This window comes from Mya arenaria, chromosome 5, assembly GCF_026914265.1.
Source record: "Mya arenaria isolate MELC-2E11 chromosome 5, ASM2691426v1".
Taxonomy (NCBI): domain Eukaryota; kingdom Metazoa; phylum Mollusca; class Bivalvia; order Myida; family Myidae; genus Mya; species Mya arenaria.
The window spans coordinates 12,071,787-12,098,444 of NC_069126.1; the positions used below are offsets into that span (position 1 = coordinate 12,071,787).

Here is a 26,658-nt window from a genome sequence, read left to right on the forward strand (position 1 = left end):
TCATGATATGTTTGTACAATGTGTTTATATAATTCATTAAAGAAGTCAAAACAAATTTGTTTGTCTTTTATTTGTTTTCTATTATTTAAATGACCCAGACAAAAATGGGAACGTCAGTGCTAGTTCTGTTACTTTGAACATCCAATGTAGTTTCTATTGGTGTAGCAGCAAGGACTTGTTACATTAAGGATGCATCATTTAAACCAAATTATACATACAAATGCACAACATACAGGCATGTAGCCGCCTATACGTGAATACGCGGCTGAAAAAAACATGGTTATGAAAAAAAAGTTGCAGTATGCGAACTTGACTACATGATCCAAAAAGTGGTTATTTTCCAGTACTAAATAATGCACATCGGAACGCCCAGAATGCACTAGATTGCACCATGGTTTTCCAAATTTTCTTAGTTGGGCATGCCCCCGAACCCCTAGCACATTTATGAATCCACATGAATAGAGGGGTAGCTACGCCCCTGACATTATTGAAACCAGTGTGGCTAAACAACACTTGTATGTTTATCCTACGCAATGATCTCCCATGGAAATGCAATCGTCAAAGAATCTGAAGGGGATGTTTATATGGACTAGATTTGAAATACACCAAGTGTTTAAAAAAGTGGATTTCAGTCACGAAGAGAATCAACCATACTCCTCACTTGTTGGAGTAAGATGAAAAGTCCACTTTCCGCGGGAAAGAAAGTACATTGAAAATGTTCATTTGATTCAATTGACTTTATCTTTTTATAAATATGATGCAATACGTAAAATACGTTATTTTTTATAATTGTTTACCCATGTTGAATTTTATTTGGCAAATTTATTAGAGATTTATATATTAAGAAACTCGGTTTTTTAGTATGTGAATGGTTTGGACGGGCTTCCTCAGGCGCTAAAGAGGATATGTTTATGACATACTTTTTTAAATCTTTCGAACTTGAGTTTTTGAGTGAATATAAGCGAAGCGTTCAGGGTTTTGAAAATGCATCTTTTACTTGGATTTTATAGATTGTTATTACGAAATAAAGTATTGTGAGTCAAACGAAGTGTTAAAGCTTAGCTATTGATGGCTGGAACCCTAAATGTTGATATGTGCTAAAATATATAGTCTTTGAAGTCCAAAATTTTGAAATGCGTTACTAACAAGATTCAACAAAAAGCTGTTGCACAATCAGTTGATTGACATAATCTACGAGTATGTGTTATCTGCACCGGCATGGCCTTGCTCCCATCTTTAACCAGACTTATTATTAATACTTTAATCGGTTTTTTAAAATGCAATTGAAGTATAAAAGAAAATCAACCTGGTTACTATTATTTCTGCAATTTCAGTACCAAGGAGTAAAATAAATATAAGTGTTCAGATGCAATACGAGAAAAAAATGTCTGGTGCCAAAACATGAGAGAGTCTCTTTAAACAGAAAAGTTTTGGCAGATACTCAGTCAGTCAGGTGATCATAATTAATTTATAAATGGTAGCTTTTAAACGTTGTCATTCCTGTTCATCAGAGGTCGGATGATAAATATAATGCATAGCATCATCGCTCTGGGGTACGAGAACGTTGTATACAGAGTATGTTTAAACTGAACATGCGCCTGTTTATTTCGATGTCATAAAACGTTTAAACTGTTTAAAGGAACTATAACATTATGAAACAACAATTCTGATTACAGAAACTCATTGGCTCAATCTTTCCACATCCGCCCCTCCTTCAGAACAGAAATTGAATGGCTTAAAATGTTGGGCCGGGTAGGTGTACTCCTCTAATTTATAGTTCGAAATAGTGCATTTCTATCTTAATATTGTATTTTTCCCAATATTGATTGAGAATGTATAAACGGACGATTCAAAGGGGTGGAGGGCGGCGCGCGCGCTGGGACCGACCCCCTCCCCCTGAATCTGCAATTGAGTACATGCATTAATACCGTCTCCGTAGCCTATTGGTTAAGGCGTTTGCCTATGGAAGTCGTAGTCGTGGGTTCATTCCATGGTACATTTAGCTCGACCCTTTTGCAGCGTGATGCCTGCCTCTCGGTACTTTAAGGATGAAAGTGGTTTAGTAGTGTAGGTTTCTGCTTCTAACCCACGACGATGTGTGTTCGATCCCCACCAGGGCTACTATCTCATGGATGGCCTCTCAAAAATGACACAGTAACAGTTTCTAGCCAGGTAAACGGACTCGTGAGTGATTTTATCAGCTATTCACCTTTAGCAAAATCGAGCTTGTTTATTTTAGTGAGATTTAACCAATGAAAGTTGTACCCGTTCATCGGTGCTTTGAAAAATAATTAAAGGAACCTGATTGAAGCAAGTGCTGGCAAGCGCTTTCACGGGTAATCCTTGACCGAGTGGTCTAAAGGAATACATTCAGTGTTCTCTAACCTTTAAGTCGATTAAAAATTCAATATTATAACCAAGTACCACCAGGAAGTATCTTTGGAAAATGCAAAATTAAGCAAACAGTTTGATTATTTAGATTTATTAGTGAAATATGCATTTTGATCAAACAGTTTTCTGAAAAGGAATAATAAAACTACACATCTGACGCAGTTGTATATAATAAAACTGCTTTAGATTGCACACAAGTTGAAAATGCCGATGGTATACGCGAAATCAGGTAAAAACTAACATCTTGCATTGTTATTTTCTTGAATATTCTATCAATATTAAATTAATTAGCAATTATATGATGGCATGTATATATCCCAACTTTATTTTTCCCCAGCAGCTGTAATACTGTGGAAATCTCCAACTGGTGATTTCTCCAACTTCTGTGTTCTCCAACTTCTGTATTCTCCAATTGGTGAATTTTATCAATAGAAATTGACTGTGGAATTCTCCAATTGGAATTTTCCCCAATTGGAGAGCCGTTTTTGCAAAACCATAATTTTTGAATTTTTTTTTAGATTTTAATAAAGGTAATAACTCAAGTACTCAAAACATAAATAGAAATGTAATTTTCTGTTCCAAATTGTAATATTTGACTTTTTTCAAATTGCTGATTTTTCCCCTGTTTCGGCTCATATGGAAAATTCTCCAATTGGAGTTTGCCAAAACCCCGCGGGGGACCTAAAATTCAATTGGTGGCCAACGGGAGAAATCAATTTTGGAATTAAAATGTTCATATTTCTTAAAACTTTTTTTTTAATTTTACTTAAAATATTTCTTATTTAATGGGCAAACTTTCTATGTGTCGCTTTTGAAGTTGATATCTAAGATAATAAAAAAAATAAGTTTGCAAGTAAACCGTACACTCAAAATATACGGAGCTGTAAGGTGCCGTACATGCATCAAAATAGTGTATGTACCAGTCGTTAGTCAATCCACTCAGCATTGTGGAATTTATTCATTTGTCATCATTAAGACCTCTTTTAAATTTCATCAGAAGCTGTCAAACCCATTAAAACATTGGTGATTTTTAATAACACCTTCCTGTGTTCCTACGTAACAGCGATTTTTGAGGTCATTGGTATAAATGTGTGACGTAATACGTTATATTTAAGATATAATTAAGCTTTAATTAAATGGATATGTGTCTACATACTGTATGTTTAGTAATGTAGAGCATATTTGATTGTCATTTGAATATGGAAGTGGTTGACAGCCGACCTGGTACAAATGTACAAAATGGTCATGTTAATTACAAAAACGTGTATTCCTTGGGTTGTAAAGCTGTCATATTTAGACCACAAATTAGTATAAGAGAGATGATTTTGGATGTAAAAAGAGAGGGGTTAGGCAAGGCAAGGAGAGCAATGGACGGCAGTTAGAATGCGGGATTACCTTAAATGTCATGCTGTATTTAGAACTTATTATTATACTTAGAAAGAACGTGGAACAATAAAGAACTGACATTCGAACGGTTGTTGTTTAATAACTTAAAGACTTCCAAAAGTTTAAGTGAACACTTAGAGAGTTCTGTGGCTGTTATGTCAAAAATGATGTTCATATCATATATGCTATCAAATTAAACACCAAAATACCTAAATTGATGACAGAACTCATTTTGTTTTATTAAAACAATGGTGTACGGGTTAGTACACACCCGTACAACGAATCCCGTATACTCGAGATGTACTAGTTTTATGAATAAACAGGTCCAAACACACACGTATATTCAAACTATCTTACACGTACCATACACATTGGATGTATGGGTTTTGGTACATTCCCGTATATTAAACCATTGTCCGCAGTGACAAGCAGTGCATAATAACAAAAATCCGGACCTTCATATGCTTTGAGTTATCTGTTTACAGCCTTGATAAATTAAAATAACTTACGCTTCTCCATGCCATATGTTGAAGAGTCCTTAAGGGATTGAAATTAAACTTGATATATATATATACAGCCGACCTGGTACAAATATATATATATATATATATATATATATATATATATATATATATATATATATATATATATATATATATATATATATATATATATATGTCAATAATAGGATGTGCAGAACCAAATATTTATATTATTATTCTGCATATTTATTCAGTTATTTCCCCTAAACCTGATATTGTTTTTCCATATTGGGTGCTTTTTCCGGCCATATCTTGAATATTCTATAGAAATTTAAATAGATGGATGACAATGAAATAATAACCTGTTTGAAGATCAATAGCCACGCTAGCATACAACGTTCCAATTCTATTAGTATTTTTGAATTTAAATTGTTTCTTTTTATTTCATTGCTTAAAATTTACTTTAAAAGATAATTCTCACAACTGCCCATATCTTTGCACGTTATGTTTTTTTTTTTGTGTATAATAATGAAATGGTATATTTAAACAGGGTCTGTGGTAGTAGTTCAAATAGAATCTCAAAGAATTTAGAAAAAGGTCATAAGTGTGCATCCACCAAACTAATGGACCGAATGTGTGACACTCTAATTGTTCGCAAATGCATACTAAGTTATGCTATAGTTGTGGATGCGTGGTCTTGTGGTTACACACTTGACTGACAACCAAGGGGTCGCAGTTTCGATTTCCCGCTCCTCAGCTATAATACTAATCGTATTCCGCGAGGGACTTTATATGGGGGTCCTGTGTGACAGTGCTATACACTGGTACACGTTATAGTGCCAGGGTAGTTCTAAGCAATTACATTCTGTCTGTGCACTATGCTCCAAATACTTAATATGACTAACAATCTAATCGGAGCAATCGCCGAGTGCGAGTATGAATAAGTTTACACTGACATATAATAACTGGAGCACAGTAGAGTTTGATGCCGTTTTTCTTAATGTTAACGCATTATCATATTTATCTTATTTGAATTTAGCGATAAAGAAACTACATAACATATGATTTAGTTACAAAAAAAAATATAGAAGTACGCCTTTATAAATGTTTCTTGTTTTTTTTTGTATTTTTTTTCGATAAATGGCTTCGTGGCCACAAAATCCCAAGATTAAACACCGCAAAGACATCGCGAATATTTTTATCTGTACCTTAATCCTATGCATTTTTTATCATTAAAGTCAAATGAGTTAAATGCATTAACATTTAAAAAAATGCAACTTATATTGTGCGTTTTAAATGTTTATTTCAATTTATTACGAAAAGCCATTTTTTCGGTATTTTTACAACCAAGAGATTGCTAATATATATATTGTCTACTGATTCAACATAATTATATATGTTTAATTCTATCGGTGTACGTGCGTATAATCAATAAGAGCTGACTGCTGATTTTCCTTACTAAATGTACCGCAGATTATAAGAAAAAGGCTGTCATCCAAAGAAATATAATTTTGGAAATACTAACCTGTAACAATTACTTACATGTTCATTGACCTGTTTGATGTAGTAACTTTATTGTCTTTTACATGGGTTACCAATGTCGTTACTTATAAAGGAATTATACAGTACTACAATTTTTTATAAACACACGTTGACAATTGTTTTTTATTCAAGTAAGAAAGAAATATACAATTTAGAATTTAAACGCAAGGGTGAGTAAATAAAAACAATATCCAAGTTATTGTAGATTTGAATCAAACAAAACGTTCGGTTATAAACATTATTTTCAATATTGACGAGATATATTTGTACCATAAAGATACCTAAATACTAGAAATAAAAAGGATCACTATTCTACCCACACATCAACATATTGTTCATGTAAGTTAAAATATCAAAGACTACAAATTTTGCACAAATACACCCTAGTAATATTTTAAGTATAAATATGTACATGTTTAAACAACCAAGGCTTGTTCACTTAGTTCTTCAGAAGGTCCTTTCAGGCATTTCTTTCTTTTACTTTCCTTCAAAGTTCTAAAGTCGCTGTGGTAAATGGCCATCTCAAGTTAAGTTTTATTTCATCACAAAATAACACTAACTATTGATATCTGTATGATGTTAGTCTTGTTATATACCAAATTTTAATTAGCAAAGTGAGAGTTTGCTGCAATAAGATCTTAATGTCGGCTTAAATTAAAACTCTGTATCATCCTGTCCCTCTACCGGTGGCATTGCCGGAACCAGCAACTAAAACAAGGAAGCAATTATCTCCTATAATAAATATAATATATATATAATAGAATGTCAACTCTAAGTTTAACCTTTTATTGCAAAGTTTCCAATTTCAGCAAAATTCCACAAACCATTTATTTTCGTTCAGCAAGTTATTCAACTTATATTGACCCTAATACAAACTAACTTACTGCTGTATTGAAATGGACGTTTCTATTTGGTGGACGCATCAGTCCAGCCGATGGAAACAAGTTCTGAAAAGTCGGAATTTAAGAATGTTTCATTTACTTTTGGCAGGTCAAAGCTGCATAAATTAGTTATCGGATTTCATTTGGCTACCTTAAACAAATTTGATGATTAAACGAACGTACAAAGAAAATGACATATGTATTATGTGTCAATATTTTAATTGGATAAAGTCCTATGTACCGCTATTTCTGCATTTTCCCCTACTTCAGACAACTTTACGGTGACAATGTCTTGCTGAGAAACGTCTGGTGCAGGATGTCGGAAATCGTGATCGTCGTCATCGAAGTTTTTGTTAAATTGAGTCTGTTTAAATATAACAGTTTGCAAAATTTAAAAAGGTTTTACATCATTGAGGGACTAAATACATATGCATTTATTTATGATCTAAATATATTTCAGTTAAGCATAGATCCCCGTGCCTTTAAAATTGCTATGGTAATGGCCACCCCCCTGTCGTTCTATATCGATTACTGAGTATTGAACAGCATAATATTATAAATTTATATATATATTATTTTATTAATATTTTATTTCGTATGTGGAGAAATAAAATGCGTTTATTTATCAACATTCACAACTATCGAAAACATTTATGATGTTTCACAAAACTGTTAATACCTGTAAAATGTCATCTTGATTTTTGTTGTTGATGAATGTAGACAAAGGAGGCTCATTTTTAGGAATGTCCACCTACAACAAATTAAAAGAACGTAAGGTATCCTTTTTTAAAATAAATAAATGTAGAATTTGGATGCCTGCTGACTCAATATTTTTAGTTTTATTTGAAAGGGTTTAATAAGAAGAGAAAGAATATGTAAAAGATATTCCAAACGAACGAGTGTATGGGCAATGGGTCTTAAATGGTTGCAAAATAGGTAATTTTTCAACCGATTTTGGTTAAAAAAGAACGAAAAACAAACTACAATAACTTGATGTATAATGCATTTTCGGTCATTTATTCATCATATTTGTATTAATCAAGCAATACACTTTCAATATGTCGTATTATGAATATTTAATAAGGCATTTTCATTGCGCCGAATGGGGACCTCTCTGAGCCAATGCAACAACGTCTTCTGTTCTTTTTTTATATTATTAAAGTAACAAAAGCCCTTTGTGTCGTAAAATTCAATCTCCTCGTTCAAGGGTATCAAATTCTAACATGCGATTTCTTTAGAAGAAAATTTGTCTTACGTACTCCTTTATAATTATGAAACAGCGATTTACCCTTTAAAATATGCCATAATTATATGGGGTCGCCAGGATTCCGTAACTATTTGTTATCGATTGTACGTGTACAGTTAACAAATACAGTATATGTCAAGAGTAATCGCAAGTTTACACTAGTTTACATAACTTAAAACTTAGATAGAATTTAAAGAATTTATAAATACGGACATAACATCTTACAATACCATTTTTATGATAACAATGAGATAGATAATTATAGTAAATCACATTTTGGTAGATGTAATGATAATGAAAACCACTCCAACTTACATCAAAGTCGTCTTGGAGCCAAATCTCTGATCCGTTCTATGAAATAATTCATGCAAAATTAATAGTTTACTTTTATAATTATGTTCTATCTGGTATTTAACAAACGCAAGTACTTAATATTGAATGTATGCGAATATTTAAAATATTATTTTGAGCAAAAAGGAGTTCATTACTTTATTTTTGGAATATTGGTGGTTTCATGGATAAATATATACATAATAAGAAATGGAAAAAACCTCACATGAAAACCTCGAAAATGAAACACTCAAGAGTTTGCTCTGATGAGAACTATTGTTAATATAAAATGAAACATATTTAACATACGACTGATTATACTCATGTTTGAATTATTGTGACCTTTAAACGAAAATTCTTGAACGTTTATATATGACTTACCACTGGATCCACAACAGCCCGATACTTCACCTGCCTGAAAACAAATGGTTGCTTAGTTAACATGATAGTTTAAAATACGTTTAATAACAATATACTTTACTGACTATGTCACCTATTGTAAACATATGTTGTTAAAAAATTGATCACATAATTGCTATTATTTTACTTCTTACATACCTGTATTTCCAACGTGCAACATAAAAGACAACGACAATAATGATAAGGGATAGTCCGGCTCCGACTAGAATGAGTGCAAAGCTCCAGCTTTCAAGATTTGCCTTGCATAAAAAGTCACCACTCTCACAGAAACATTCGTAGCCGCCATCTTTATTCGTACACACCTAAAAAATTAATCATGAACCACATTACTTCAATGTCTTATTAAAATTATTGATATCTATTAATCATCATAACATTAATATTTGAAAACCAATATGTAGAATATGAAATAATAATATAGAAACCAAATATAAACTCTGTTCTACGAGTACACGTTTTTATCATTGAATGTTACCATCTCAATACAGATGAGGATACTGAATGGCTCAGTGGTTATAAATAAATCAATTCAAAACAAATATATATGTATATGTAACGAATATGTGTATTCAGCTTATCAGTATTATTAGAAGCAAACCTGTATCACATTTGTCCTAATTCTCATCAACCATTACATGAATTACCTTCTTTTGTAATAATTTTGATAGTTATAGATCATTTATATAACTGACCCTCAGTGTATACATATAAACGCACTTTTAAGTAACTTACCTCTCTGCCAGAGCACGGTTCATGAGCGCATTCATCAACATCTTCCTCACAATACTGCCCGGTCCACTCGTTCGTACAGTTGCAGGTGAAATATTCGTCAAACCCTTCTGTTCTCACTTCATCATTGCATGAATACTGGTCCGGATATTTACCTATATTTCACCAAAATCAATTTACAATAACAGTGTTGGGTTTGGTTATGTCCATAAACTTTTATTTTACCACACTCGGATAAAAATATATGTACATGCAAAATACTGTAATTCGAAACTTGAGTTTTGCATACTTTTGCATTAAGAATTAATACTAAACTAATTAAAGACAGGGTTTTACCAAAAAATGCGCGAACCAACTTCACTTTACGTAAAGATATAATACCGTGTATTTACAATTGTCTAAAAAATATATTATTGAAATACTTACTCAAACACTGGCCCCCATTCGTGCATTTCATTGCCACAATCCACAATTCAATTGTAATCACGTCAGAGTATGTTCCACTAGCATCTCGAGCAGCAAGCTTTAAACGTTTGATCCCAATGTCTTGAAGCGTATCGTTGTTTATAGCATACGTGACGTTATATGTTGTCTGAATCAGTCCTGAGCCTTGCATGTGTACGTTCCGCAGATCGCAAAATGCCTGCAATAAAAGCAAATGACCTGTTAGTATAACCTCATATCAGAAAATACTAAATTGTCATAATTAAATATGGAATCCCATTGACAACATAATATACTTACATTGTCAATGCACGACGGCAGTTCAGAACCTTGAACTGAGAATCCACTTGAGGTTGAAAGTGAGGCCGAAATTTCAAGTTGAATTGATTCATTAATGTCTACGTCAAACGCTGTAAAAATTGCTAAGTCAAACACCGCCGGTTTTATTTGTTGTTCTTGAATGAACTGTAACAAATAAACGTATACTCATTAAACTATACTCAATTAAAGAACGCACATTCATTAATAAATGGGACTTATTCTAAGTAATTTATTAATAAAAACAAGACGAGTAATATTTTAATAAAACAGTTAAACAAAATTATAGCTGTATTGGCATATTCAACATGTATTAGATACAACAAATCGAATAATAAAGTAAGATTGAAGATGATCTTACTATGACCGGCTCTGTCGGGTCAGACTTTAGCAGATTCTCTCCTTCCATTGAATACAGCAAGGCAGTTGGCGGATCATTTTGTTCCACAACGTATACATTGATTGTTCCTATGGATTTTGCAGGTGTTACTTCAACGAAAGAAGGTGTGTCTTTCAGTTCAATCTCGAGTGATAGATGTCCGTAACAGTTAGCACACAGTTCAATTTCTAACCTGAAAAAGAAGTCATATCCAATGATGGTGCAAGTAAGGTACATCTATCTATTAAAATGTGTAGATATAGATTAAGAACGAATTTTTGTCTGCTAAGGATTTATCTAAAATTGTGTTGAACATGTAAAATAAAGAGAATGCATAATCCCTAGTGACAAGGAACAAGTTGATTCTAATTATATAAACATACACACCAGCCCGAGTTATTTAACTCGATGTTTCCTATCGGATGTTGAAAGTTGAACTGGGTAAACACGATGTCATCTAGTTCATCATCACGAGCATATAGTTGGAAAGTAACGAACTCTACAAAAGTAAGTCGTGTGTTAAGAAATTATGTTAAAGAAAGGTAAAACAGGGACAGTAGTCCAGTAGTCAAAAGGTACACGGCTGAGGCCTTACATACATTAAAAGAGAACAGACAACACAGACGGACCTCACTTGCATCAAAGTATATTTATCAATATATTTCCGGGGTCACCGCATTGGAACGGGCAGCGAAACATGAGTTTACTGAGGTTGTAACACAATAAATGAGATAACCGTGAAAATTACCGGCTAGAGTTTCTCTTCGATAAGGATTGATAGGTAATATACAAAACACAAATAGGCCGTCAAGCCTAGGTACATACACAACTAAATAAGCTCACTTTGTATAGCAACACTCTCTCAACGAATTAAAAAAAACACATTCACTAAGAACTTAAGATGGTTTGTTTACACAACCTCTCACTCGTTTTGTATTATTAAGAATTACAGTGACTGTGTCAGCTACGTCTGTATTATAAGACCACATTCGATAGTATACCTGAATCTTCTAAAAGTGAGATGTTAAGCGGAGAAATGAGATACGGTGGGCTGTTGAATGGTCCCGCTCTCACGGTTGCCACTGCAAACTGCGTCTCTTTGTACATGTACTGTTGTGTATCGTTGGAGCTGTTATGTGTACGGGTATTGCAAACCTGCAAAATGTAGCATTTCAATATGTAATACAATATAAAGAAAACTCCAAATGAACTAAAAATGTCCTAAATTAGATAAGTTAAAAACATTGTGGTAACTTATATGGTTAAGTAGCACGCATAGGTTGAACGTGAAGTTGTATGTATGTCAGTTTTTTAGTTGTGTTGCCGTATAACGCTTATTTACAAGCAAATCCACTTAATGTTACCTTCACAATGGTGACTCCTAGATCCGGGTAATGTGTCTCGGTGTCAGAATTATCCTGACAAGATCTGCTAGATATCTGCCACTCCTCTTCATCTAAACAGTAAACCGTACCTCTCATTAATTAATTATTTTAATTATTATTCAATGTCATTGAACATTATACATATCCCGAAGTCTTGGTATATGCGAATACCAAACATTTCATTGAATTTATATAAAAAATGTTTACCTGGATTCCAATGTAGGAGCATGGTGATGTTACTGTCTGGATCTGAGTCGTCAAAGTTTATTTGCTGGTGGGTTATTTCAATAGCGCCCGTTAATTCCTCCTGGCCGATTGGGCTGATTGTAAACGATTTTTCAACATAATATGTTCTGAAAGAAAGGTAAGAAATGTAATCCTGTTATATAATTTAGTGATTTCCAACTGAATATCGGTTATCGATATTACTGTATGATACATACAAAGTTATTTTTTTCTGGAAAGGAAGTTTCGCCACCAAAATCCAACACATATAACCAACATATTTGGTTTGAAAAAGACTATTAATTGGAATCAATTGAAGCTGCAACAATGTCAACGTTGTCTAGCATATAAGCCAGAACACGAACAACTATGTCGTTCATTACATACCTCTTGTACAGAAGCCTTTCAGTTTTGTTTAACGTCTCAAACGGATTGACAATATAGGGCTTGAATGCAGGAGTTGCGTCAGATTGATAGATTGTTGTTAGTTCTTTTTCAGATAGTTCTTTAAGCAAAACACTTTGTCCATCGTTCATACCTTAAATCAGTACATCGATTTATTCCTATATGTACTTCAAAAACAAAACAAAACATAATAATGCTTCATAACTTTTATACAATTAATTAGTGTTTTCTTTTTACCGTTTTTAATGAATTATCAAAATAACTTTGTCCAGTAATTGATTAGAATAGTATAAAACAATAACCACATATATTGGTTCACATCACCGACAACTTATTATATACACTCAGGCATATGCAAAAACATAACTGTAAATTATATGCAGATACAGCACATTTTAGACATATGTGAACTGCTTAATGAAGATAATATGAATATAAATCAATAACGCCATTGGTTGAACTGATTTTAATCCATGTTTCTATTATAAAATCGACGACTGCAAAATGTAACGTTTTAATGGTGCAGGCGAATAATTGAATGAATTATTAAAATTAAGAAAACGAGTTATCTTAAATAAACATGTTGCAATTGCTCGGACGGAACATATTTGAGTATCAAACATGATCAATCAAAAGGCCCATTAGTACTGCTCTACTAACATATGATGAAAATAGTTCATACCTCCTGGAAAAGTTGCGTTGATGCTGTATTCAGAGCTACGTTTTTGTTTCCCAGCTGGACTCTGTCCAAGAATTACGGACATCGCTGTTCCATTTTTAGAAATTGCCAATGATGAATCCTTTCCTTTAACAATTACAGAATTTGTCAGTTTGAATGAACAAATCTGTGCTTTGTTACAAATCCTCATGAATAAAAACACAGTCCGCCCTGGTTCCATGTTAAATATGTTTTCAGAATTGTTACTGTTTTTCTTTACCGTGTAATGTGCTTTACTGTATGCTTGCAATTCTGAAAGCTTAAAGTATTGAACACCGTTTATATACATATGACCATCCTTTATTTCAACTGTGCCAGAGGTATTCACTGCTACCCATACGCATGGCACTATGTCATCTGGTGTCATCTTTGAACTTCCAATGCAGAAATCTGAAAAAAGGAAACAATCGTTCTTGATTAAAATTAAAACAAGCTTAGAGCTTTTTTGTATTTATACCGTTTAATAGTTTTATGCATTCAAGAACAAATATCTAAATATCAGCTTCTGCGCAACAGGACCGTCTATATCCATTATTGTTCTTATTTATTGTTATTGTAAGATATGTATTTGTTATGTGTGTTGCAAGTAGTATTTATCCTTTAAATTGCAAAAGAAGGAAAACAAATGATCCATACAAAATTTGATTTACAAAGAATTATCGAAAACCTACGTAAATCACACCAGTTAACTTGCTCCAATACTTTGTTTACCAAAGTACACAATAAAGTTAATAAAGTTCATGAACTACCAAAGTATTAACAAATACCGTATCTATCCACAGTGTCATCAGAACTTTCACTCCATCTTTCACCACATGATGTTGGATCCGAGGTCTCTAAAGCTGTAGGTGGGAAAACGTCTTCATCGAATTTGTCTGCATTTACCGCGGAAGTATTGATAGAATCCTCACTTGGTGCCTCAAGTAAAACGGTCACACCTTTAAAAAGCATCAGATATTATTAGCAACGTTTGTGCACTAATAACGGAAGTATATAGAACCGATCAAAAGTGAACTCTTAAGCATACTACAATACAATGATATATTAAAAAGAAAACAACAAAATAATATAAAACATTATATAATTATACACACATTGCCAGATGTATATCATCTTTAAACCTTCTATTATAGAATGTAGAAAACATACGTACATCATTCATTGTTTGTGCACATGAATTCACAATTATATTTTTAATAAATATCGAAATCACTATTCAATCAGAAAGAAAACGTATAAGAATGGTCTGATGTATATAATTAAACTGTCTTTATGGTTTAGAAACATCCCTTGTCTGTCTACATGTTATATTGCAAATAATGAATTTATCCAGCTAGCCATATGAGAGAAAAAAATCTTAAAATAGTGAATAATAACTAATGTTTGTAATGTATAATGGTTTATTTAATATATCAAACGATTCATTAAAATTATGTTCGTGTTCGTTTGCCTTACCCATCTATTAAGTCTAAATAAATTATAATAATATTCAGTTGTAGTTTCCATTGTTTTATTATCAGCATAACCCATTTAAAGATGTACTCTTACTCCAAAATAAGATTTATCACATTTAATACTATTGTTTGAATATTTCAAGAAGGATAATTAAATGTCGAAAACAATGGTTCGTATGAAGGATACCATGTTTAATTTGGAAGAAATGTGCATAAAACATGGTATTTATTCCTTATGAGACTATAGAAGATCACAGTAAATCTTTAAGCAATCACCAATCAATTAACATTTGTGCGTTTTCAGCTATTAAATACTCGGTTACAATCGTCTTAACAGTATTTAATATTTTCAATGAATGCATTTTTTAGTAAATAGTTTATCAGTCAAAATTTATGTTTGTTATACATGTGTATATTGTAAAATTGACCATATCTATGCTCTAAATTCTAACAAATGTGTTCTTCCTTACCTTTTGTATCGTTTAACACAGTCACTAAGCCAGCTTCATTTGTACACCTGACAGATACATAATACGTTGTATTGCTTTTTAGTATCCCTTCGAAACTTGTGTTTGTTCCAATTGAAGTGACTCCAGTTGACGTATAGCGCTGCAAATCTTCGCCACCAATGTAGGATCCGATTGCCCACTCATACTCCTGAAATTAAAACAGGCTATAATATACTATATTTCTTTCGAAACACGTATTTTAAGGAGTATCAACACACTATACTTGTTTACTTTTTTATAAAATGATTCCAAATATTTTATATATACATATATAATGACTTACACTAAAATATAAGTGTCAATTGCATGTTATATATTTATGTATATTAAGTTGTTGTTTTTTCAAATAGGTAAGTTTCTTTATACCCTTATTTCGTTTAAGTCGTCTTCGCAAAACCAAACGGCTTTGATGGTATCGCTTGAACCTTGGTATTCGGCCGGCGTAAATTCTCCTTGGTTGACGTCGATATAAAATGTTGCTTCAAGATCAAATGTAGGAGGCGATGTATCTATGTAAAAACCGTTAGAAGCAGACAGTGTCCTTTCGCCGGAACCCAGTAATGATTTAACTACAATCAGAGTAAAGGGAAATAATATACAAAGACTATTTACAACTAACAATGGAAAATGACAATATAGAATAATTAATATAATAGTTCATTTGTAACAAAGGTTTGAGTGTATGAGTTGGAGCGTAGCTCTTAGAATAAAAATACACAATATAGACTGCATTAGGGATTTCTTGACCTGGATTGTTTACAAGGTCGACAAGCTATAGTACCATGTCAATATGTTGTTCTAAGTCGTTGATTATAACTCGACGATATAAGAGGCATATTATTTGGTTGACCTGAGTCGCAGATTGATGTTCGAACATTTGCAATACTTTAACAATTTATTTACATTAGTCGTATATTGTTACTCGTCCATCTTAATCACAATTATATTCGGTTGACAGGGTTCGAAGATAGTAACTCGACCATTTAACTTGCATTTAGAATTGGTTGACTTTGGTCTCAAACAACATTCCAAGGGTATTGTATGTACAACCAATTAGTAATGTGTCTTCGATCATGGTCGAGCTACGATCTACGAGATACGCGCCAACTTCACACACCTTAAATGTCACATTTCTGTTATCGCTCTGTTTAACCTATTATTTATTCACACGGACTCAACTATGCCAATACGTAGAATTAATGAAATGAAATAAAATTGATGTGTTTATGAAAAAACAGAAGCTTTGTTCAGATTAAATTTAAGAAGTTACTCATACAGTTACATGTTAAGGAAACAAAAATCCTTACATGAAATAACAATAGACTATCCTGCAAATAACAGTTTTAATGTAGCGAATAACAGTCCGATGAAATGAATCAATAACACCATGAACACAACGTTTAGCTAATTTTTAGAACAAATCGATACTATTATATTGAATGAATCATTTCTCCGTTTTTGTCGGAGTTGACCTGCTGTGTTAATGTTTTGAAACCAGAACTTCTTATGGAACGGCGGGAAACACAACAACTTGTTGGTTATATAAAACGCTTTCCACTTTGTTGATCAAATTTTGAAGTTTGAACAACGTTTTGTTGATATTATTAAAAACGTGCCGAATATAGAAAACCGCATCACACTGATAACACAAAAGAAATCAAATGTTCTTTTTTTGTGACTGAATCTATGTGCTTTCCTTTTTTTCTTAATTGTTATGGCATTGTTTCTGTCTTTCAGTCTTTGATTCGGGTGGTATTACATTGCTGTTGTACCCATTTTAGTAGTTTCCCGTCAGTATTTCGAACATTAGAATAATAAAGACAAGTGTAACAAAAATGGCAAATCGATCTACTGTTGTTGACATTCGCAATAAATGCACTTAAAAGCATATTGTATATTAAAATAGACATAAATATGATTGATATCCAGGTTTACAAATGTGTATTGGTATTAAAATTATACAAACCAATTATATACAAAGATCCGTTTGTATGAAATGATAAATCAGTATCATATATGGTGAACATCATTGAGGTATAAGTGTCGCGGACACAGCTGCTGTTACAAATGAGCTCCGAGCAAAGACCGCTACACGGGATACACGGTTGAATGACCTTCAAATGTTAAATACATATCTAATAATATACTGGTTACTGTTATAGAAGATTCAATAACAACGGTACAAAAAGCAGCGAGCAGTGCACATGATTTTAATGTGAGTATATTTCACCTGTCTGAAGTCAACAACATCAGTTACGGTTCTGGATGAGCCGATGCCGGCCTCATAAGAAATTATCGGATTCGTGCCTCCTTTCCATGGTTGAGCGTACCGACAGAGTTCAGAGTCATTTGGTGGCAATTTCAACGTCTTGAAGAACGAATAGCTTGTCCAACTATTAAACACGTTCATCTCAGGAATAATGCTGTTTTTGTTCCATACGTGTAGTATTAGCATTGTCGTTTTTGAAAGCTGAGGTATTCCGCACATTTCAGAAAGTTCGTATTGATCAGCATACGCCTTGATACACTGTGTAACCTATATAATAATGATAGTTGTTGAATGTCAGAATAAGATACCAAGTGTTCACCGAAAGATTTAGTAGTCACGTGTTTCTCAGTGAATTGGCCCAGTTAAGAGCGAAATAACTTAAAATGTGCCACTGAAATACATTAAATTGTCTGTTTCCTTAATGCTTAACTAAGAGAAAATGTATTTCTAATTGGTGTTAATCGGAAAAACTTTGTGTTGCGAATTTTCTGACTTCACTACTTCTACTAAGCAACACTTCAGAGCAGTGAACATATCAAAAATGATATTTTACTGCACTCAAAATATATAGCATATTTGTTGATTTCAATATAAGATCCCATTTTAGATCAGTTTCATTTCCTGAGTGGTGAAGTCACAAGACTTAGTGAAAATAAAGCCTTTCTGTGATCATGAGTGAAGTGAAAATTATCTTACACTAAAGTCAATAAATGTTCTGTTTCTTTTATACTTATTTTCAGATAACATATCTTTTAAATAACCCCCTTTTGAATAACCTTTTGCTATCCGTCGGACGCACCTCACATACAGGCTTGATTGCCGATGACATAGACTGTCATTCATACGCCGGCTTGTGGAAAAAGAGATCTTAAAGATATTTTTTTTTATTAAAATTTACTATTTACTTGTATTTCAGTGGAAACATTTGATAAACGTTCATCAATAAATATTAATTGATGCATTTATGTTCCAAATAATAACTGTTACAGTTAATAGACGGAATAAATACAATTTAACAAGGCATAAATACACCGACTTATTTACGTTGGTCGCCATTCACTGAATAAATAAAGGAAAGGGCAAAAGTAGATAAAAAATCGATAAAAAATATATTTAGGAGTTTTAAAATTTGTTTCCTGATTCATGGGCATACTTATTACCGGATTTACATTTCTTTGATTATATATTTGACGCGTTTCAGATGGTGGGGGGGGGGGCATTTTAGTTGTTTATTTATCAGTAACTGTTAATTGTTGTATGTATGTATGATTAACAGTTTTTATCAAAGGAAAGTAGCTGCAATATATTAAAAACAGTACATCAAACTGATTTTTTTACCCCTTCATTTGCAGTTTCACTGTTTTTTATTTCACTTTTAAAACTCCATATTTTACCGAAAAACATGAACGAAAAGATGATGTATCACCGAAAATATTACAGAAAAAATCACAATCATATCAACATTGAATAACATAAAGAAACAGAACGGACAACGTGTAAAATTTTTGGTAAAGTACTACAATTAATCAAGCATGCATATCATTTTATTCTTACCTGCAAATCCTCTCGATTGGCCAAAAATTTAATGCTGTATTTGTGATATTTCTCTGCAGGATCAAATTGTAAATTTGACTTTACTGACATGGGCTGATATGATGTATTATTGAATCTACACCAAGTAACGACATAAGGGTTTGAGCCTGAAAGACAAGTACGCGAATAATGTAACTATCTTATTTGCTTACCAAGGCAAGCCTTTATAACGGAATGTATTGATTTTATCTATTAAAAGTTAATGAATGCGAAAAGTTTTGTATCATCCTGTAGTATGTCTTAAAACGGAAATGAGCAGTTTTAAAATAGTAAAATTCACCAATTATAAAGATTGTTAGGTCAATTATTTTTAATGTTGTGTGTATCACAGGACGTTTAAAAACATAACAATATTTCTGATATAAAACTTTAGTAAGTTCAAGGTAGAATACAAAGTGTTTTAGTGGAAAATATTAATATTATAATATAATGTTTAAAAGAATTCCCATTTCAAAATTACCATGGGAAAGCGGAACATACAAGAGTTTTAAAGATAAATATATATATATATATATATATATATACAGTTATTCAAGGTTAACTATTTACACCTCAACTTCCATTCCTTAAATGAACTGCCTTTCGGCAATTGCGTTCATCAATCGATGAACGCAACATCTTCGGATATGTTCGGATCGTAATTCATTGCATAACAATATACATGAAAGCTATTGATCTTGTTATTGGTTGTATTGTGTCTGCAGGTCCCGTAAAATATAGATCAACATTTTTAAAAGTGGTCGGACTCCACACAAATTGACCAACCCAATTGCGTTCATACCCCGATAATGACATCAACCCCGCAATTCATTCCTTTAATAAACTATATTTGTACAATAACAATATATGGTTACATATTATCCAAATGGAACAAATTGCATCATGTTTAAAAAAAATAATTCGACTACGTCAGAAGGCTAGTATGAGTTATCACGTATCTTCAAGACACGAATTAAACACAGTGCCTTACCTCCATATATCTGAATCCCACACGCCCTCTCTGCAGGGACTACTAAGCTGCTATACAATGTACTATTTAATGATGCCGATTCAGATCCACTATAATCTGTTGACGTTGCATTGCTATCAAAATTATTCCAATACTCTGTGCAGTTGCAAGGGCATTCATTTACCTAAAACACGTTTTAAACAGTTAATGTACGGACATATTACAAGTAAACAATAGCGCAATAGAAATAAAAGTATTATTTTAATATAAAATAAAGGTAAAAAGATAAATTGTGATTACTTCGCTTTCCGCTTGACAACATAGACACTCGTCTATTGAGGACCAATTTTCCACTGGGTTGTGGTCAAACAAATGCAGGTCGCCACTTTCACCATCCCAAAATGTTACGCCCGTGACAGCAAGTCCGTCATTTTCGTTGATTTTTATGTTGATCTGCAAGGTTGAATGTTTAAATGTTTTCTGAATATACCTTAATCATGCATTCAAAGAAAGTTGTGCAAATAACAGTCCTGAGTTTGTCCATTGACAGTAATGCAATAGACGAAAGTTAACGTACATTAGAACCGGTTTGATAACATTATATATAGGCTAATAAAGAGACATGGAAGGCAACAAGTAAACGAGCAGTCACTACAACAATTAACTATAAACAATTAACAAGATATATTACAATTGCTACTTTTGACCATGATGACGCTAAATTGCTTTATCTAAATGGCCTACCTCATAAAGACCGTCATTTACAAAGTCAGCGGATTTCATATAGGCTCCTGAATACAGTTGTTTAAATTTTGTATCTCTTGACATCTTGATTTTGATTACGTCTTTGTTTACAATATGCACATTTGCATGTCTATATTTCAGTCCCCATTGAATTCCATCTGGGTCATTTATGTGTTCAATATCAAGAGCAGTCCAATCTTCACCAGTCATAATTGCATCTTGTTGAGGGCATTCGTCATCCACCCATAACGGGTAATGTAGTAATGTCCCTTTAGAAATATACGAGATTATTTGGGATAGACATAAAAAAAAACAGAACTATCAAATGGTGTGACTCATAGTCCTATCACTAGTTTCTTCTTCAATTATCATTAAAAATTATATTAGGAACATTCAGGAAAAACTTATTGCTTAACCAAACATATTTTAATTTTTGTTTGAGGACAACCATTCCGATAAATGTCTTTCTAAAATACATAATATATCTATATTATAGCTATGGACATATTCTAAACTGCATTAACGAGGTGAACATTAAACCAAAGTGTGCAGTGCACGGAAGTTGTAAATACCTATTACTGATGATGCATTTCCCCACCATACAACATCTTCCTTTATATCGGCTCCCTCTGCGACATATCCAGCTGATGGTTTCGAACTGTCATAGATTATTGGCGATGTGAAGGCTACCGTTCTCAACAAAGCGTTATTGACAGCTTCCACAGACACAAAGTAAACAGTTTCTGGCTGTAAAACATACAAATGTCTAAAATAGCATCATTTTTTATAGCCTTCTTAAATACATATGTACTGCTCGAAAATATGGTTATTACCCTATATATTATTATATTGATTGAAATACAATCGACATATAATTATAAATGATCGTTACAAAACAATTTAATAAGACAAAAATGTATAACGGTTGTACATCCTTCGCGGAAACGGAAGGTCCAAAGCGCGTTATCCTTAGTTATTACTTTTTAAGAAGTTAAAATGCATTATTCATTAGCTTACGTCTTGAATTACAATCGATTGAAATACATCTGTTAGTTTTATACATTATAGAAAACAAAATGTACTGAATGACAAATAATGTTGAATTGTTAATACTTATATTTCACTGAGAAGGGTTTCAATTAATACAAAAACAGGCTGATATATAGTTTCCCCTTTATCATTTATCTCTACAAAAGTGTAAATGATGACAATTTCAAAAGGTGATTGTTTTTCGGTATTTTACTTGAATACATGTGTTTTTTATACTAGGTCATAGTAAAAAACGTTTACCTCCAAATCGAGTTACCAAAAACAGTTTCTAAGTTCTAAGTCTAAATATGCATTTATTATCTTTACTATTTAAATATCCTACCTGCTGTTTCGAATTTAGCATGTTGCGAAATGCGATTACCTCTAAGACTTTATTCAATTAATTTATTTGTACCTTTAAAGGGGATCTTGGTAATCATTCACTTCTACTAAGATGTTCCTTGTATTTTCCATTTTTTAAATCGTTCACAAGAAAATATCGTATTTATATTTAAATAATACACATTTTGCAAGGACGTATATATACAAACTAAGTGCAAGCTTACCTTTAGGGTAATATTATAAAATGTATGATTGGTATACTCGGACAAAACGTCCAATGACACAGTTGGCAAAAGTGCATTTTCTCTACAATGACTGCTCGTCCATAAGGTCAAATTAAATCTTGATATTCCAGACTCATTATCTGCAAAACCTTTCCATTGAACCCGAAGTGTGTCACTTGAGGAGGAGTAGGCAATGTCCTTCAATAACATATTTAACATATTTAAAGATTTGCAAAACAAATATTTTTTATTCATACAAATAAAGGGTTAATTTAAAATGCATAATATTACTAATTTAGTAAAATGAGCATGCTTGTTAGAAAAAAATAAATATATGTTTTGTCTTTCTAAAATCGCATTGTCTAGTGCAGGAGAACGGTGATATTAACCTGAAGTATTTGTTGAAAAAATATAGTACTAACCATATCGTAATAGGGCCCTGCGGTGATGTTTCCTATCGTTGGCGGTGTTATATCTACATTAAATCTATGGTAAGTCATATTGCATTCGCCGGATTTATCAAGACCTGTAAACATATGAACGTTTAAAAATAGCAGGAGTTGAGGAAGTAACAATCATTACTGAGTTATTGTATATGGACAATGTTTACATCGGGATTCATCAAAATTGACGATTACTTAGGGTTGTGGTCACTGAGTCAGACTTGTTGGTTTCTGTCAGGTAACCAACGTTCTCTGGTGTCTCCTACACCACTAGAACGCACATTCGCGTAGCATTTATCGCATTAGTGATTAATATAATGGTCACTTTCATAAATTGTATCATAATCGCTGGAAATTAAAAAAATAAACTTATTATACGACTATTCCCTCACAACTTACCAAGCACCCATGCATAGTAGGTATTATTTTGGATAAGATCAAGATTGTCCAGCAGAACCATTGTATCAACTTGTACGTTCGTCACGCCGACTATGTTAAAAAGTGGAGTTGTCATATCTGAACCATTCTGCCCAACAATCTGAAATACAACATTATCGTTACATCTACTATTAATTATATCTATCGTAATGGTATAACCTCTGATTAACTCCATTAGCATTACATATTTGTTCTTTTGTTGAACCTTTCTTATCAGGAAAAACTTACAACAGAGCATTTAAATATTTCTATACATATACGTACATATTTTTTGCAATCGCTTTCGTTTGCAAAACCGTTGGATAACGCAATGTAGTACACCATTATGTCCACTTCGGATGAAAAACCATTCCAAGAATATTGTAACTGATTTGTGTCGTTCACAAAGCTAGGCATGCTTATTTCACCCGCTGCAAAGACATTTTTGTTATCAGTATTGCAAATAAAAAAACATTAACTATTTCCTACACTGACACTAATTTAAATAAATTATTTGTAATTTGAGTACCAACATTTTACATTTGTCCGCGTTTATCAATTACCATTCACTCCTCCGTTAAACTTTACATAAAACCCATTGGACATCGCAAAAGCCGTGGCAAAAGTCTTGCTATATGCTCTGACGGTGAAATAGTAAACAACATCCCCGGAGTCAAGGTCAAGATTAAGAAAGGTTACAGATGTTTTTCGACCGACATTCGTAAAAGGGACAACATTATCTCTTGTTTTCGGAAAGCGTCTATCGGTTCCAAGTGCGACTTCATAATATTCTATTTCTGGTGCTTCCTCCGAATTTGTTTCAAATCCCTGGTTCCCTAGAATAAAACAAAAACAAATCACTGATTTATGAAATGCCCCAACCTCGATCCGCTTCGGACGGTATAGTAAAAAATACAATAATAAATCGAAATCATTATGTGAATTCCGATATGTTTTTTGTACCAACTGGTCCTGATTGAAACATCATGTAATATTAAATTACACTCATTTATTTTAAAACGAATTATTCACTCTCGTTGGCACGGTGTTTCGCGAATGCATGATCCGGAAAACCGGTGAACCCGAGAATAGGACACCTTTGTTCGAAGTTTATGCGCTAGCCGGACAGCCTAATGTAAATATAACACAAGACCTATACATCATGTAACCTGTTTCAAGCTGACCCTCTAAGGCTGATTTGACTTTGCCGAATGCATCCCAATTAGCTGAAACGTTCGTTCGGGATTGCTGTACTGTTAAATCGTATCCTTGTATAGCACCGTCATAAACCTCTCCCGGTATAAGAACGTCGGAACTGACAGTAACGCCGTTAGATCGCAAAGTGTAAGAAAAACCAATAGCATTTGTCACACGCAGTAAACTGTAATATCTTTCACCTTCTTTGAGATCAAGTTGATCGTTCACTCCATGCGTTGACGCTAAAAACAAATAACTTTATTTAGCAAATCTCCGTCTATTATAAATTAAATATTTAAAGAATTCAAATACGGCCAACAAACATCAACCAAAATAAAAAAATGAAAATACCACTTCAGTTTGCTGGACGTGAACATGTGTTACTTACTATACATATCTGTGAAGTTTTGTATGACTCTTCCGTCCGTAGATTCTATTGCCCATTCATATTTTATGATAGGACATGGGTCACCAGACACATCCCATTTGGCTTCCAGAGATGATGTCTCTACTTGGTAATCGCTGGATCATAATAAAGTCTCATTAAGAAAACATAAGATCGTAAAATCCTGCATACACAACACGAACGTCTCGAGATACATGTGCCTGCTGGTAAGTGAAAGTGTTAGATAAGATTACAACGTAAAGAAATATTCCACAAAAACGTCTCGACTTCAATATTAATTTTGCTAAAATTACCAATAACGATAAAAGAAGAGTAAATGACTTACATATCCCCTATCGAATGCTGATTACTATCATATACGCCAATATGATACAAGGGAGGCATTTCTTGGCTCAGGTATGAGAGAAAGACGCCATTAGAAATAACACTTGCAGTTTTTCCGGCATTGTTTTCTGCCTTAATCGTCACAAAGATCTAAAAATACGTTGACAATTTGCGATCAAAACGAAAAATAGACATTTGATAGTACTTTCTCATTTAAACACCTCTTTTCTCTAAATACTATGTATTTTATCAATGAATTGCAAATGATCTAATATAAACTATTTTATAGATATACACAGTGACATTTATTATTCACAATATTCAAAACTCATTGTGTGCATGTACACATGTTGAATTGGTAAGAAATTACATGCCTTTACAATCTAGATATACATCATATTTACAACGAAATATCGACATACTTTAAGAACAGTGTGGGAAGAAAAAAAACGCCTACCTCTCTTTTGTCATACAAGTTGATGCCATTTATCTCATAGTTTTGCGCAGAATTTGGTATTTGAAAGAACGGCTTAAGTTGTCCACCACCGGGTATTGTTCCTACAGCGACCTGCAGGCTGTGTATTAATTGTACGTTTTTTAGTTGTTGTTTTTTTTTTCTTAAATATCACTTGTCTACTCGTTATTAAACAAATTAGATACTAGCGACCAATTCTTGCATACAGAACCTATGAAGAATGTGAAGTAGGACGAATTGATATCGGTCATGGTATGATTTTGTATTGAAGTTTTATTAGAGTAAAACGCCGAGTATATATGTTTTAATTACTCTTTATTGAAGACATAAACTCTCAAATGAATGTACAAGGTAACCATTCAACGGGTTACACGTTTAATAATTGAGCATTATTATTTACATGCACATATTCATCAATATATGCATTACGTTTACAATTGTGCACGTAAATTCAAATTATGCCAAAGCGATAACCTTGGAAGCCTTTTCATAACAATTTAGTCAAAACTAATCATTTTAAGCTGCCACGGGCGTACCCATGCAAACTCGAGTGCTTGCGGACCATAATAGCAATTTCAGTTCCCCGTAATAGTAAATGCTATAATATCGATCAGAATTATTTTTTTTATAAAAGGCTAAATGTTATGTATATTTGTCTAGTTATTGTTTGTCATTATTCTACTGTATGTTGGGGAATTGGTTCGTTCATTTATTTTAAAAATTCTACCTAAGGGAAGGGATGCCCCTCCCGCTCCTAGCACGTATAACATATTGAGATCAATATAATGAAATACCTTCAAATATCGACGGCTCTCTCAATTGTACATATGTACTATTCAAAATAATACAGGTACGCCCCTGACTGCTACCAAGCTGAACATATTTACGGTAATTTATAATCTATATAACATACCAAAATAATAAGCCATAGCGTATATCCTGTCTTTTATATAGGAATTCTAATTATGGTTCAGTCACTAAATATGGATTTAAGAGGCGCAA

General features: G+C 32.9%; 2 protein-coding genes across 2 annotated transcripts in view; both read right to left on the reverse strand.

Moving 5' to 3' along the window:
* Positions 1-5,910: 5,910 nt before the first annotated feature.
* On the reverse strand, positions 5,911-10,044 carry LOC128233574 (uncharacterized). Its single transcript, XM_052947312.1, has 9 exons — positions 9,834-10,044; positions 9,411-9,562; positions 8,817-8,980; positions 8,640-8,673; positions 8,244-8,279; positions 7,362-7,433; positions 6,924-7,046; positions 6,686-6,748; positions 5,911-6,509 (listed from the first exon to the last, which is right to left on the reverse strand). The coding sequence occupies exons 1-9, from the start codon at positions 10,021-10,023 to the stop codon at positions 6,456-6,458; spliced, it is 888 nt and encodes a 295-aa protein (XP_052803272.1). The 5' UTR covers positions 10,024-10,044; the 3' UTR covers positions 5,911-6,455.
* Positions 10,045-10,073: 29 nt separating this feature from the next.
* LOC128235438 (uncharacterized) overlaps positions 10,074-26,658 on the reverse strand; it is a 39,817-nt gene continuing 23,232 nt past the window's right edge. Inside the window, exons 39-65 of the mRNA XM_052950261.1 lie at positions 25,639-25,756; positions 25,183-25,331; positions 24,840-24,973; positions 24,424-24,693; positions 23,818-24,114; positions 23,540-23,685; positions 23,237-23,375; positions 22,817-22,920; positions 22,395-22,592; positions 21,372-21,546; positions 20,800-21,068; positions 20,356-20,508; positions 20,077-20,239; positions 19,068-19,213; positions 17,475-17,780; positions 17,211-17,358; positions 15,611-15,813; positions 15,206-15,392; positions 14,049-14,219; positions 13,246-13,671; positions 12,546-12,696; positions 12,141-12,286; positions 11,913-12,004; positions 11,550-11,703; positions 10,936-11,047; positions 10,531-10,741; positions 10,074-10,316 (exon numbers count right to left, since the gene is read on the reverse strand). Coding sequence (XP_052806221.1) covers positions 10,074-10,316; positions 10,531-10,741; positions 10,936-11,047; positions 11,550-11,703; positions 11,913-12,004; positions 12,141-12,286; positions 12,546-12,696; positions 13,246-13,671; positions 14,049-14,219; positions 15,206-15,392; positions 15,611-15,813; positions 17,211-17,358; positions 17,475-17,780; positions 19,068-19,213; positions 20,077-20,239; positions 20,356-20,508; positions 20,800-21,068; positions 21,372-21,546; positions 22,395-22,592; positions 22,817-22,920; positions 23,237-23,375; positions 23,540-23,685; positions 23,818-24,114; positions 24,424-24,693; positions 24,840-24,973; positions 25,183-25,331; positions 25,639-25,756 — 5,011 coding nt within the window. The remainder of the gene's footprint in view (positions 10,317-10,530; positions 10,742-10,935; positions 11,048-11,549; positions 11,704-11,912; positions 12,005-12,140; positions 12,287-12,545; positions 12,697-13,245; positions 13,672-14,048; positions 14,220-15,205; positions 15,393-15,610; positions 15,814-17,210; positions 17,359-17,474; positions 17,781-19,067; positions 19,214-20,076; positions 20,240-20,355; positions 20,509-20,799; positions 21,069-21,371; positions 21,547-22,394; positions 22,593-22,816; positions 22,921-23,236; positions 23,376-23,539; positions 23,686-23,817; positions 24,115-24,423; positions 24,694-24,839; positions 24,974-25,182; positions 25,332-25,638; positions 25,757-26,658) is intronic.